Source organism: Hypanus sabinus, chromosome 1 (assembly GCF_030144855.1).
Source record: "Hypanus sabinus isolate sHypSab1 chromosome 1, sHypSab1.hap1, whole genome shotgun sequence".
Classification (NCBI taxonomy): Eukaryota; Metazoa; Chordata; class Chondrichthyes; order Myliobatiformes; family Dasyatidae; genus Hypanus; species Hypanus sabinus.
Window position 1 is genome coordinate 156,850,029 of NC_082706.1, and position 15,067 is coordinate 156,865,095.

General features: G+C 39.2%; 1 protein-coding gene across 2 annotated transcripts in view; it reads right to left on the reverse strand.

Moving 5' to 3' along the window:
• smchd1 (structural maintenance of chromosomes flexible hinge domain containing 1) overlaps positions 1 to 15,067 on the reverse strand; it is a 206,849-nt gene that overhangs the window by 96,746 nt on the left and 95,036 nt on the right. For both annotated transcript variants that reach the window (XM_059979642.1, XM_059979634.1), the window contains 3 exons: positions 11,382 to 11,521; positions 3,182 to 3,316; positions 307 to 534 (listed from right to left, as the gene is read on the reverse strand). In XM_059979642.1, the coding sequence (XP_059835625.1) occupies positions 307 to 534; positions 3,182 to 3,316; positions 11,382 to 11,521 (503 nt within the window). The remainder of the gene's footprint in view (positions 1 to 306; positions 535 to 3,181; positions 3,317 to 11,381; positions 11,522 to 15,067) is intronic.

Here is a 15,067-nt window from a genome sequence, read left to right on the forward strand (position 1 = left end):
TCTCAGAGGAAAATTCTCAGATAATTTATAGATCTTTGATCAAGAGGACAGAAAGTAGTTTTGTTATTAAGTGATCAATAGAATGCTCAAGATGTAAAAAGAAAAAAATGGTTGCATGTTAAGTGAAGAAGTAAGAGAGCTTATGTCTCTAAAACTCTGTTAGTGATTAGCATTTAAATTTGGAAGTTCATGTCACTGGCAAAGCAGGCCAAATTATCTCATGCTGTAATTTCAATTACTCTTATAAATTTATGTTTTAAACAATGTATTATACAGAACGTTAATCAAATGAGCTAGAGTATCTACCTTAATTTTTTCAGCTAGAGATGAATTGACAACAATCTGCCGATCACCCTCATCATACATCCGAAAGATAAGGTTATGAATTGTGTCACCAGCTATCCAATCAATTTCATCCTGGTGTTTAATAGGTATCGCTTTCTGTCCATCCATACTGAATATTTGTAGTTTGGCAACTTGAGTGCTAGGCAGCAGTTTGATCACTTTCTCCAATGAAGGAACATCTTTGTAGCTCTGCATATTAAGAACAACACAGTTATTTTACAAAGGCAAGATTCTGGAGATGATAGAAATAAGACCAAATGGCATAGGGCAGAATTAGAACATTTGGCCCATTGAATTTGCTCTGCCATTTCATCATGGCTGATCCATTCCCCTTTCAGCCCCAGTCCCCTGTAACCCATCATGCTCTGACTCATCAAGAACCTATCAACCTCTGCCTTAAATAGACTCTGCCTGACCTGCCGAGTTCCTCCTCCGTCTTTCATGGATTTCTATATCATCTTAATAAACGACATAAAATATGAAAAAAAGTTTCTGGTGGAAATATCTTGTCACCTTTTTCAACTGATAGCACTTACATGAATTAACAAGCACAATAAAAATAATTTTGTACACAAATTTTATCATAGCAAGTTTGTCCAAGTTTGGTTCAACCAAAAAATGCAAATATTCAAATTAAGGAAACTGGCAATAATTGCATTGCACTCAGGAAAAAAAGAAAGCAAATCTATAAGAAAATATGGCAATTGTTGAACTGACAGTTTGTTACTGTGTTGCTAAACAGAAGTGAAATACTGGCTGGCTGTCCCCAGTCTCCAGCAGTGTAATCTGAACCCTTGTGATCACTGACATCAATAGCTTGCAACTTATGGTCAGCTATTCTCCTTCCCTCTTTCTATAGTCTACTCCATTATTTGCTAAGTCCTTTCTGTAAAAATCCTTTATCAGTTCATCTTCAACAAAATATTACTGTCAAAATATTATACCCATTTCCAAAAAAGCATAATGAATCAGCATAGTGACCTAGAAAAAGGACATTCCAAAACCAGAAAAAAAATGGATGAGCATTTGATAGTCTGCACAAAATGACCTATCTTTTTACATGCACTGAGAAAGAAGGTAGAAGGTACAAGAGCCTCAGGACTTGCACCACCAGGTTCAAGAACAGTTACTACCTCTCAACCATCAGACATCTGGCCAAAGGGGATAACTACACTTAATTGCCCATCCATGGAGATGTTCCTATAACCAATGATCTCACTTTAAGGACTCGTCTTTTCTTGTTATTTCATGATCTCGTTATTTATTGCTATTTATTTATATTGCATTTGCACTGTTCTCTTTTGCACTCTACTTGACCTTTCTTTGATCCTACTCGTTACTACTATATAGGATTTGCTGAGTATGCCTGAAGGAAAATGAATCTCAGGGTTGTATGTGGTGATGTATACACAACTCTGATAATAAAGTTTACCTTGTACTTTGTAGAAGGGATGATGTGGGGAAATATAGTTGACATGCTAGGAGACTTGAAAAGCATTTGATAATGTATCACATACCACAACTATTAACAAAATTGAAGCAAATGTAATTAAAAACACTGACTGCATGAACACAAGATGAACAAGAGGACAAAAAGTAATTTTGTTGTTTTTATTTTTAAAAAGGTAGAGAGAAGTACAGCAATTTTTTTTTACAGTCAACTAGTCTCACTCACTTTTGCATTTCTTGGCAATATCCACTAACGTGCGGCAATTTAATAACCACGCAAAAAGTATCATTTCCAATTAAAACAGCCTCCACAAAATGGTCCAGTATTCATAGACCTTTTATCCTATCCTTTTCATTGGTGTATTGTGGTTATTGAATTTGCTCAGAATGCGCACAAGAAAACACAATTTCAGGGCTGTATATAGTGACATAAATTATAATAAATTTACTTTGAACTTTTATATGGAGTTCTTAGCTTTGCTTGATTCAAATTTATTTTGTCCATTAACATTGACTAAATTATACTTCAATTATTAAAACTTTTAACAAATTTTTTCAAATAGAAAACACCAATCCCAGCTCTAACTACATCTTTATTTCCATTGTTTGATCCAACAGCTTATGCTTGTTTCATTTTTGATTCTTCATATTTTCTAGAAACCAGAAGGCTGCCAATGTTTTGAAAAATACATATATCTAAGTTGTATGAAATGATTTGCTGCAATTACCTAATACTCAAATCTTCATCTTGAGAACAGTCAGAGATAATTTTTATATCAATTCTATGCAAATGAAACCTTTAAACCTGCATAAATAAACCATATGCTAGACTTTGGTTGTCCAGTTCCACATATTTAAGTCAAATGCTCGTATAAATTCATTAACAAGTCAATCCAAATGTTACTTATCAGCTGATTCATCGTCACCATTTTATATGATGTAAATTCTGTTGTTTTGCAGTAGTATATTACAAAGACATAATTACTATAAATTACAAATAAATAGTGCAAAACAAAAAGAGGAAGAGTTCATGGACTGTTCAGAAATCTGATGTGCAGGCAAAGAAGTTGTTTCTGCATTTCAACCTGGATCTCATAAAACTCAAATTTACATCTTATAGTTTATTTGCAAAACCATCTCGGATGAATAACTGTTCATGCTAATAACAGCTGAAATGCAACAGAAAGGGGAAATATAAATAAGCTAGCCATACCAGAAATATAAATTTGTTACATGGCTCAAAGTGGCAAACAAGCAGGAAAACAAAAGACAGTGGAAGTCAAAAAAGACAATTAGTGTATCTGTACATTTGACATGTACAACAACATCTATTGGCTAAAGCTATCAGTTACAACAGAAATATTATCGAATAAAACAAAATTCTTACCACTAACTCAATTTTTGCTTTCAATGTTTGGTCTTTTTTGATGTTCTGGACATGTATCACAGGGCCAGTTAGGATTCCAGTACCAGTATTGCTACAATCTACTGTGTAGACAGGCAGATTTGGGGCACCAAGAAACTGTATTTAAAAACACATATAAACAATTACAATAAAATCGATGAGAACTGAACAAGTTAATTAACAAGAGTTAGGGTGACCACTGAGTGAATGATACAGTAAATACATAACAAACTCCTTTGGATTCAGTTCAAACCAAGTTCAGGTTAATGGAAAAGTCAGCTGAACATAACAATAAAACAATCTAATTTCCCTAAAGATAGAAACCTTTCCCAAGTGCAATCATTAGGGTGCGATCTTAACCATGTAACCATTTGTAATGCAATTTAATAAGATTGAAATACAAACTCTTTCATAAAAAACTCATGGGTAAAATCTATCAAAAGAAAATCCAACAGTTAATTTCAAACTGTTCAATTGCTTCTTCCAGTTTCTACTAAACTCAAAATAAATAACTGTTCTTGCTAATAGCAGCTGAAATGCAACATAAAGGGAAATAAAAATAAAAACCAAAAGCTAGCCGTACTACAAATACAAATTCATTAAAAAAAAGCATCTGTGGATTTCCCTCCACAGATGCTGCCTGACTTGCTGAGTTCCTGCAGCATTTTGAGTTGAGCTACCGATTTTATTCACTCATGTCTTTAGGATTCATTTCATTTTAACGTCTGGTCTCAACTTCCAGCTACTTGCTTGTTCAAAAGTATTTATTCCCAATTCCATTACAATAAGACATGAGAAGAATTTGGTCATTCAACCTGTTAAGTCTGCTCCACCATTCCATCATGGGTGAACACTCGAGTTTCTGAGATTGCAATATCCATTAATCCTATGGTTCCAATTTTATGAATTCTAAAGAAATGTTGAACAATCACAACCTTTGTCCAAAAGAAAACCAAAAACATGACAATTAAATAAATGATTATTGTGAATCAAAAGGAATTTACCAAATCATTTCAGTAAGAACAGTACTTCTGAGGCATTGTGTTCCAATTACCGAAGCAAACAGCAAAGAGAGAACAATGGTGAGGTGAGTTTGGGGGATGAATCGAGATGGTGTACTGCAGAATCCTAGGGGAAGAAATTCCCATGCTTAGTCAACTGACCCAAGTGAGAGGTTGGATCACTTTGGGTGTTGAATTGATCTGAAGAACTTGAGAAGCAGTTTTGGGCTGGGCCTGGAGCAAGTCAAAATGGGCAATGTGGTCTAAGCCCAGTGCCCGTGTTTTAGTGCAAGGTGTAAAACACTGTTAAGACCATTTAAATGCCAGCCCAGATCAGAGGCAGGAACTGATGTTGCTTGCTATCTGGAAAGCGACAATTGAAAATTGACAAATCATTTCATGCAAATGTAATTTTATTTGTAGATGAAACTACAGGAAAAAAATGGCTGAAGTGCAATTTTGCACCATTTTCCTGACTCTGATGTAGATGGCAAAGTTCTATGCAATCTGTCTATATACTGTTATTTCATCAGTATGCAAAAAAAAAACTCTTCAAGCAAACAACCCATGAATCTAGCAACTTACTTGATTTTGATTGATTTCAATCATATTTCTACAAACTAGACTGACGGGAATGAGCATCAGTTTCTGAAATATGACCACTCTGCACTACAATGAGTTTTCCAGACATTGTGTTCTTTCTTGAATAATTTAAGGTTTCCCTGCTAATGTTGTGACTAATGCAATGTATCTGCAATAATGCTGAAACTAAGTTTTCATTGCACCTGTGCATTCATGGCCTTATGCATGTGACAATAAACTTCATTTTGACTTTTATAAGTCTAGTTTTTGATTAATGTACCCCTTGACTGTACCCAATACAACTCCCCAAATAAACATTAATGTGATGTATAATATTCTAAAAGTATTACTATGTATTAGGAAACAAAGAGACAGACACTTAACTAAGTAAGTCACAGGATAAGCAAATATGATTTTCATCATAAGATCATAAGATATGTTTAGATGGACTAAAGGGCCCATTTCTGGGCTGTACAGTTCCATGACTAACAGGATTAAATGATGATAGCTAATAAATTATATTAGCAACTGCTCTAGATTTAAGCACCTGCAGTCCCTGTGCCTCCATATTTGCTAACAACTTCAACTGAATGCATTGAAACTTTCAAACACTGGTTTTGAAAAATCATTATATACAGCTGTGTAAACAAGAACAGACTAATAGGATAGCATATACCTAGAAGCCACTCAACAAGTGGTCTGGAAACTGTTCACCACATTTATACAGACAATGATTGATTCATAAAACTGATTGCCATCATTGCAAAATGCAAGATGAGCACTGGGTTAGTGGATAACAAATCAGCAGATAACATGGACTAATTGTACAATTTCAGTTTATCTATACTTAATATCAAAACACTACAGAAGCTGTAAATCTGGAGTAAATAGAACACTGAAAATATTTCAATTCTGATGAAAGGTCAATGAGCTAGAATCTCAATTCTCTCTCCATAAATACTGTTTGCCCTTCGAAGTACTTTTAACATCCTTTCTTGTTTTCACATTTTTGAGAACTACCTATGTATACAGTCTATGTAAACCTAGGGAATGTGGATATAGCTAATATACAAAGATTAGAGAGATACAGCATTTGAACAGTCCGCTCAGCTCAATATGCCCATGTCAACAAACAGTATTTATATGGGTTTTAAATCTATACTCAACCAGAACCAGAGAGAAATCAATTACAAAAGTCTGAAAAGGAAGTTTAATATCTGCATGTTGACTGAAAAGCAGAGATAATGCGAAGGTAAACTGTGAGGACGAAGCAGGTGCAGTAAGGAGCATGGATGAGTGGACAGCAAGACCACACATATGGAATAAGCTACCAGTGAAAATGGTTGAGGCAGGTACAATGACAACATTTGGCTAAGTACATGCATAGAGGGCTCTACATGGCAGGGTGTAATACTGGACTTACTGTCAGAGAGTGAGGCAGGGAAAGTAAATTAAGTGGCAAGATGGCATGAAGCTGAGGTCCCTGAAATCACTGTTCTTAGTTGTTTTTTTTAAAAAGAAAAGTTATGTAGGGATGGTTTTGGAGAGAAGAGTTAGGTGTCAGGTTAGTGGTTAGGAACAATTATGTGGGGCAGTTAGCGGGCAGGCCAGAGTCTAAGCCTCCACTCCATGTCCGAAGGCCAGTGAGGTGGCTGTGGTACATCTGTGGTCAGATGTCAGGTTGGCAGACCAGCAAGGACAAGAGCCAGTGGTACCATCAGGTCAATGAGTCATAGGTAGGAACTAAAATTGTAATTTTCTATAGGCAGGAAGCACGATGGCCGGTGTATGCGAATCAATGAGAACAGAGCTCAAAGCCAAGAGCTTGGTGATCCATGGGACCTGGGATTGACACTGATGATTGAAGCCCGAAGTGTTTTTGGAAGTTCTGGAAGTCAAAACTGTTTGGCAGGAGTCCCAAGTCTGCTGGGAAAGTTAAAGGCTCAATGTCTGGAGCTGAGAGGCTGAAGGTAGCCTGTCCATGGGTAGGTTCTGTGAATGTGTGTGGGTGGGGAGGGTTGAACAGGCCTTGTTTTGTTGGGTTTTTTTGCTTTTGTGCTTTGTGTTTTGCTGCCAACGCTATGCTGATACCAGAATACATGGTAATAACATGGCTACCTCCAGCACATCTTTGGGTATGTTGGCTGTTAACACAAAGGTCTCATTTTACAGTATGTATGATAAATAATAATGAATTTTGAATCTCGGCAGTCAAGGAGCAATTTGTGTCTAGTTGCCATAGTTCTATTAATTTTAAGATAGTGATGGATAAGGATAGGACAAGTCAACAGGTTAGGATCCTAAACTGGAGCAGGGTTATTTTGGGGGAAATTAAGACAAGATCTAGCAAAAGGCAGAAAGGAACCATTTGCAAGTGGGAGACTTTTAAGGGAATGTTAGCAAGCTATCCAAAAGCAGCATGATCCTATTAGGATGAAGAGTAAAACGAGCAAAATTAGGAACCTTGGCCGACGAGAGATATTAAGGCTTTGGTCACAAATAAGTATATATCAGGTTTAGAAGATTTGGGACAAGTGAGTTCCTTGATGACAATCAGAAAATCAACAATACTCTTAAAAAGAATACCAGGAGGACAAAGAGAGGGTACAAGATAGATCTGGCAGGTAAAGTTCAGGAAAATTCCAAGAGGTTCTATAGCCATATTAAAAGGGTGGCTAGGGAAAAGGTCCTCTTTGAGATTAGCAGGCTGCCTATGTCTTCAGGTTTAAGACTGCACTGCTAAAGTTCAGTGACAACTTGCTGGTAGCTAATGAAACAACGGAAGTCACTAAATTCTTTGTTACCCACACTTGTTCTGGTAAACAATCACTGCAAACAGTGCCCTGTGGCTTCTATGTCAGAGTTGAGCTGAACTGTTGGTATGACTTGGCATTTTAGTGGTGTGGGCTGGGGTCTAGGAGAAACAGCATGTTTGCAGCACATCCAGGCCAGAGTTGCTGGAGCAGATTTGGACAAAATTCAATGCGGTGGAGCCAAGGCAAAGTGAACTCGAGGGAAGATCTGAGGTTTGAATAATTTAAGAGTTGAGCTGGAAAGGTTGGGGTACTGGTCAAGTCGAGGCGGTGGAGCCTGAGCGTGTAACAAAGTGGCAGAGAGTGAGGAATGAGCCAAAGTTTCGCCAATTTAAACACCAGACCAGATTGAAATGATCAGGGTGTCAGGGTCAGATGCCAGGGATGGTCTGGTTTGGCTCACTGCTCTGCAGGGTTTGCTCGTCTCTGTGCCAGACTGAGATTGTGGCCTGCAACTAGTGGACCTCAAGGTCGGCTGCAGAGATGTCTGGCTTTGTGGCGTGGTTTGCTCATCTGTGCTGGACTGATGCTGTGGCCTGCAAAGAGTTGGACTTCTAGAGTGGCTGCAATGATGCCTGGCTTTCAGAACTTCAGTTCTAAATGCTGTTTCCTTGCTTTTACTGTTTGCACGATTTTTTTTTCTTTCTCTGCGCACTGGGTGCTTGATTGTCTTCTTTTGCTTTTACTGGGTTCTCTTGAGTTTCTTTGTTTCATGGCTACCTGTAAGGAGACAAGATTGTACGAAGTATACATAGTTTTATAATATACTAGACAATGGGGTGACCTGTTGGGGCGCCCTTTGAGAGAAGGGTAGTGCAGTCTGATGTGACCAGAATGAACATCAAATTTTCCTGAATGCTACTGGTATCGCTTTGCTTTGGAAATTAAAGAACAAAACCTCAGTTTATTAAAGAAAGATGCATAGCAAGGCAAATATAGCTCCTCCTCATTTAACGAAGGACACTATTGATGACATCATTTCTGGTCGATCTGCCACCCTTGTGCCTCTCGATGTCATTCTGGAGATGTGCAGCCCTTTCATTCCACGTCTCTTCATCTCTTCTGCTGTTTGTTCTTTGTCTCTGATCCTGGAGACGTGCATTTCTCAGCTCCTTTGTCTCTTCTTCTCTCCTTCTCCTGTGCCTGTTTTTGTCATTCTGGAGACGTGCATGCCTCTCCTCCTCTGTCTCTTCTTCTCTCATCTTTTTTGTCCTGACTCTGATCCTGGAGTCATGCGGCCCTGACCTCATCCAATTCTTGTTCTCCCCCTCTCCTTGCCGCTTCCCAACGACGTCTGGCGTCATCGCTTGACCATAATGTCCCCCTTCTCTTTCCATGCAGCATAATTAGACTGACCATTTTTTTTACACTAATGCTAGATAGAAGATACGAAGCAGTAACACCAAAGCCTCCAGGATGCTGATTATTCTTGATGACGTGGTTGGCGCTCTCCTAAATGGACATGATATTGTCACCACTGTCCTTTGACTGCAGCCAAGGGTCTGATGGGTGGCTCGAAGTACGTCATTACAATAAGATTTAATTATCTCTTATTGATGGGTGGCAGCTAAATCTGTCCCGATCCTGCACATGCTGATGGTGATTAGCAGTATTGTTCTGCTCAAAATAGAGCTGCCCTTTCCTTTTGCTCCGGTTGGTGACGCTGCTGTGAGCATCGTGAGTCGCTTCTGAGTCTGGCCGTGCGCATGCATCGTGGTGTTGCGTTGCGCTTTCCATCATGGCTGACATCGGCTCTCAGGTGAAAGTTGATTTTGGTGAGTGAGCAATTTTGCATGAATACGAATTATTAAATGTCCTGTTCTTAAACTTTCTGACACTTGCAGGTAGTTGACAATGAAGAGCAGTTTGGCATTGAGTTGCTGGCTTTCCCAGTAAGAGATGGCCCAAAAATCTTCTAAGCAGTTTATTTTAGTAATTGTGCAATCAAGTGTTATGTTAACTTTGCCTGCATTCTGTGCGCATTTTAAGTCGATTTTGCCAAAAATAGTGCCACTGTAATGCACTGTTTGCACTAACTGGAGGTGACAAACAGAGCATGAGAGTTTTAGTAGTGTATAGATGTACTTTGAACTTTGAGAGACAGGTCCCCTTTGAGATTAGCATGGCTTCCTATGTCTTGAGCCACAGGAAATGGGAGAAGTTTTTAAAAAATTCTTTGACTAAGAGGAAAATCATGGTTGCTCAAGATATAAGTGAAACAAATGAAGTGGGTACTTGCAGCTTTAAAGTGCATTAAGATGGATAAATCCACAGGGGTTTACAGAGAGCATCCTTGTACTTTGTTGAAGGCTGGAGGGGAAATTGCAGGGGTCTGTGTGAGTTATTTGCTACATCATTAGCTGCTGCTGAAGTTTCCAAAGACTGGAAGGTGGCTAATGTTACTATGCTGTTTAAAAAAAAGGTAGGAAGGACAAGCCAGGGAACAACAGACCGGTTGGCTTGACACCAGTAGTGAGAAGTTGCTGGAGGAAATCTGAGGGACCGGACCAATTAGTATTTGGATAAACAGCACCTGATTAGGAGTCAGCATGGCTTTGTGGTTCTTAAGTTGTGCTTGATAAACATTTTAGAGCTCTTTTTTTTTTAAAAAAAGAATTAATCCAAAATATAGATGAGTGAAGGTAGTGGATGTTGGGTATTTAACTTAAACAAAGCCTTCAACAGGAGCCTCCTATGGAATCCAGAAAGATTCAAAACTGGTTCAGAAATAGGAAGCTGAGGGTAGTGCTTGAATGTTCTTTCTTGGAATGAAGGTTGAGTGACTAGTCTGCCACCCGGTTTAGTGTTTGGATATTTTTTATTCGTTATTTATATAAATGATTTGAATGTAAATACACAAAGCTTTAGTGGATAATTTTGTGAATGACACAAAATTATGAGGTGTTGATGTAGGTTTTTGTAGATTGCAAAGGAAATGGTATGAGGAGTGAATCTCAATACAGATAAGTGTGAGGTAATACAATCTGGGAAGTCAAGCCGACACAGAGCTTATGCTATGATTGGTAGGGCACTCAGGAGTGTAACAGAACAAAGGGACCTAGGAGCACAAGTGGCATCACAGGTAGACAGGTGTCCAGACTTGGAGTACTGGGGGCAGCTTTAGTCACCCTGTAATAGGAATGGCTTGGTTAAACTAGAAATGGTGCAGAAAAGATTTACAAGGATATTGCCTGGAACAAAATGCCTGAATTACAGGGGAGGTTGTAAAGCTAGGTCTTTATTCCTTGGAATGTGTGAGAATAAAGGTAACTTTTTAGCAGCAGTTAAAATTGAAAGGCATAGATAAAGTTGATGGTAACAATCTTTTCCCCAGAGAAGGAGTGCAAAACTAGGGGCATAATTTTAGGGTGATGGGGGAAGACCTTAAATGGGACCTGAGGGACAACATTTTCGTGCACAGGATGATGAGAACAACTAGTCAATAGCATCATTTAAGAAGCACGTGGATAGATATGTGGAAGTAGGGATTAGAGGGATACGGGCCAAATGCAAGAAATTGGGATTAGCTGGGTAGACGTCATGCTTGGGCCATAAGGTCATATTGCTCTCTGACTATGACTGAAAAGCAGCTTTCATTAACATGAAGCAAAATGGTGTTAAAACTATATCCAGACATAAATACGTATCATGAAGAGAACCAACCATCAGATGTGCAGTTCTCTGTTGAACATTTATACTGAGAAAATAATGGAAGAGAATATGCTAAGAGAATGCAGGAGAGATAATGAAAAGTAAAATCTTAACTTTGACAGCTAAAATGTTTACCTTACAATGTACCATCAACTTCGGTTGTGCTGTAATATTCCCTGCTTCATCCAACACCTCAACTTGGAATGGAAAAGCTGTTCCATTTTCAATAACTACTTTATTAGATTCGGGCTTTATCCTCAGGGTATGTGGTGGACCTGTAATTGGTAGCACAACATTAGCCTTTCTATTCCATCTTATCTCTTGAGCCTTACTCCACTGTTGAGTTATAAGCCACAAACACAATTCCCCATTGAACTTTACCAATATGAAAATTCTTTAACATTAATATGGATAGGCTGTTTTGGCATATTTTAATTCTGCAAGGTATCACTACTGAACTGAATCCATACGTCTTCTGCAAGGATTTCTAAGTAGCAGGCAATGATAAACTTTTTTTCCTTCTTAACCTCTGAAAATGAGGGTAAATGTAACAATTTAGTATCACCTTTTGTCTAGCTAATAGGAAAGATAAAATCTTGTGGCCTCATTCATCTGCATCCGTTAACATAACACTTGATGGCACAATTACTAAAATAAACTGCTTAGAAGATTTTTGGGCCATTTCTTACTGGGAAAGCCAGCAACTCAATGCCAAACTGCTCTTCACTGTCAACTACCTGCAAGTGTCAGAAAGTTTAAGAACAGGACATTTGATAATTTGCATCAGCTCCATTACTCAAAAAGGCCTTTCATCTTGGTACCTTCATTCCTACATTACTACAGGTTCACTTCACGCGAAAAGATCTATACGTGTCTTGAATATACTTACAAACTGAATTTAAATAATTTCTCACTAAAGAACTCCAAACAATTTATTAAGCTCAGGTAAAGAAATTGCTTCACTCAATCACAAGACTGCAAGGCAAAGTTAGATACCCGAGTCAAGGTATCTCTTGTTAGATACATTTCTCCCCTGTGACTGATGGAGGGAACCATACAAAATTTTTGATTACTGGCAAAGCTGATGACATTTCTATCAGCAGTCTACTTTGATCATTTCATAGTCACGCATGTCCTGAATGGCGGCATTACAAAGCACAACCTGGATATTCAGAATGGGAAGAGATTTGGATAGCAATGAAAACTAAGTTCATACCTTCTCTAAATATCAGACAGTTCCTGTGGAACTACTGACTCATTGCCCTAATTCATATATTTTGAGCTTTAGACATTAAAGTCATTTAAAAAAAACATTGGCAAATCAAGTGCACACCAAATTTTTTGTAAATCATTGATACATAGTAGCGCAATGCTTTACAGCACCAGTGTTCGGGGTTCAATTCCAGTCGCTAGTTGTAAGGAGTTTATAAGACCATAACATATAGGAGCAGAAGAAGGCCATTCAGCCCATAGAGTCTGCTCCACCATTCAATCAAGGGCTGATCCAATTCTTCCAGTCATCCCCACTCCCCTGCCTTCTTCCCATACACTTTGATGTCCTGGCTAATCAAGAACCTATCTATCACTTCCTTAAATGCACCCAATGACTTGGCCTCCACAGCCACTTGTGGCAACAAATTCCACAGATTTACCACCCTGACTAAGTAATTTCTCAGCATCTCTGTTCTAAACGTACTTCTTCAATTCTGAAGTCATGGTCTCTTGTCCTAAACTCCCCTACCATGGGAAATAACTGTGCCATATCTAATCGGTTCTCCCTGTGACCGAGAGGATTTCCTCTGGATCCTCTGGTTTCCTCCCAAATTCCAAAGACATACAAGTTAGCAGCTCATAAGCTGTGAATATGTTATGTTGGTGCCGGAGGCACGGTGACACTCGTGACCTGTGTTGGTTATTGACGCAAATGACACATATTTCACTACATCTCGAAGTATATGTGACTATTAAATAAAGATATAATCTTAATAAATACATTATCTGCTTGGCACATAGATGCAGATATGTTAGCAACACACACAAAATGCTGGTGGAATGCAGCAGGCCAGGCAGCATCTATAGGAAGAAGTACAGTCGACGTTTTGGGCCGAGACCCTTTGCCAGGACTAACGGAAAGAAGAGATAGTAAGAGATTTGAAAGTGGGAGGGGGAGGGGGAGATCCAAAATGATAGGAAAGAGGGAAAGTTGATTAGCAAAAGGGATACACAGCTGGAGAGGGAGAGGATCATGAGATGGGAGGCCTAGGGAGAAAAAGGGGGAGGGGAGGACCAGAGGAAGATAGCGAGCAGGCAAGGAGTTATTGTGAGAGTGACAGAGAGAGAAAAAGAGTAAAAAGAGAAAAAAAAGAGAAAAGAGAAAAATAATTAATAAGGGAAGGGGGAAGAAGGGGAGGGGGGGCATTAATGGAAGTTAGAGAAATCAATATTCATGCCATCAGGTTGGAGGCTACTCAGCCGGTATATAAGGTGTTGTTTCTCCAACCTGAGTGTGGCTTCATCTTGACAGTAGAGGAGGCCATGGATCTCCTCTGCACCCTTTCTATGGTTTCCACATCCTTCCTGTAGTGAGGCTATCAGAACTGAGCGCAGTACTCCAAGTGGGGTCTGACCAGGGCCCTATATAGCCACAATATTACCTCTCGACTCCTAAACTCAATCCCACGATTGATGAAGACCAATGCACCATATGCTTTCTTAACCACAGAGTCAACCTGCGCAGCAGCTTTGAGTGTCCTATGGACTTGGACCCCAAGATCCCTCTGATCCTCCACACTGCCATCTGAAAATTTTCTGATCATGCTTAGTTATCATTGTTAATAAAGATGACAAAGAACAATGGACACAGCACTAATCCCTGCAGCACACTATTAGTGACAGGCCTTCAGTCAGAGAGGTAACCATCTACAATGTCCAATCCAATTTATTACCTCATCTTCAATGCCAAGTCACTGAACCTTCTTGACTCCCATGTGGGACCTTGTCAAAGGTGCTGCTAAAGTCCACATAGACAACATCCACTGCCTTTGCCTTTATAAACTTTTTTGGTAACTTCCTCGAAAATTTGATTAAGATTAGTTAGACATGACTCACCACGCACAAAGCCATGTTGACTATCCCTAATCATTCAAACACTTTTACATCCAGTCCTTTAGAATACTTTCCAATAACTTTCCTACTACTGACAGAAGGCTCACCAGCCTGTAATTTTCTGGTTTATTCTTAGAGCCTTTCTTAAACAATGGAACATTAGCTAATGTCCAATCCTCCAGCACCTCACCCGTGGCTATGGATGTTTTAAGTATCTCTGCTAGGGCTCCTGCCATTTCTGCAGTAGCTTCCCAAAGAGTTTGAGGGAACACACTGTCAGGGTGTGGAGATTTATCCACCCTAAGAATACGTTCACAATGCTGGAAGAACTCAGCAGGTCAGGCAGCATCCATGAGAAAAGAGTAGCCATTGTTTCGGACCGAGACCCTTCAGCAGGAAGGGTCCAAAACGTTGGCTACTCTTTTCTCATGGATGCTGCCTGACCTGCTGAGTTCTTCCAGCGTTGTGTATGCATTCTTTGATCCACAACATCTGCAGTTGTATTTTTGTGTTTATCCACCCTAAATTGCCTCTAGTTGTTAGAAGACAACGCGACCTCAGTAATCTGTATAGTAGCGGTCACCAACCTTTCTAAGCCCAAGATACCCTACCTCGGCCTTAGTGAAAGGCGAGATCGACCCCAGATCAATTAGTTACTCACATGCGCACCAGGGCAGAAAAGACCAGAAGTAAAACCCCGCAACCCGGAGTTAGAA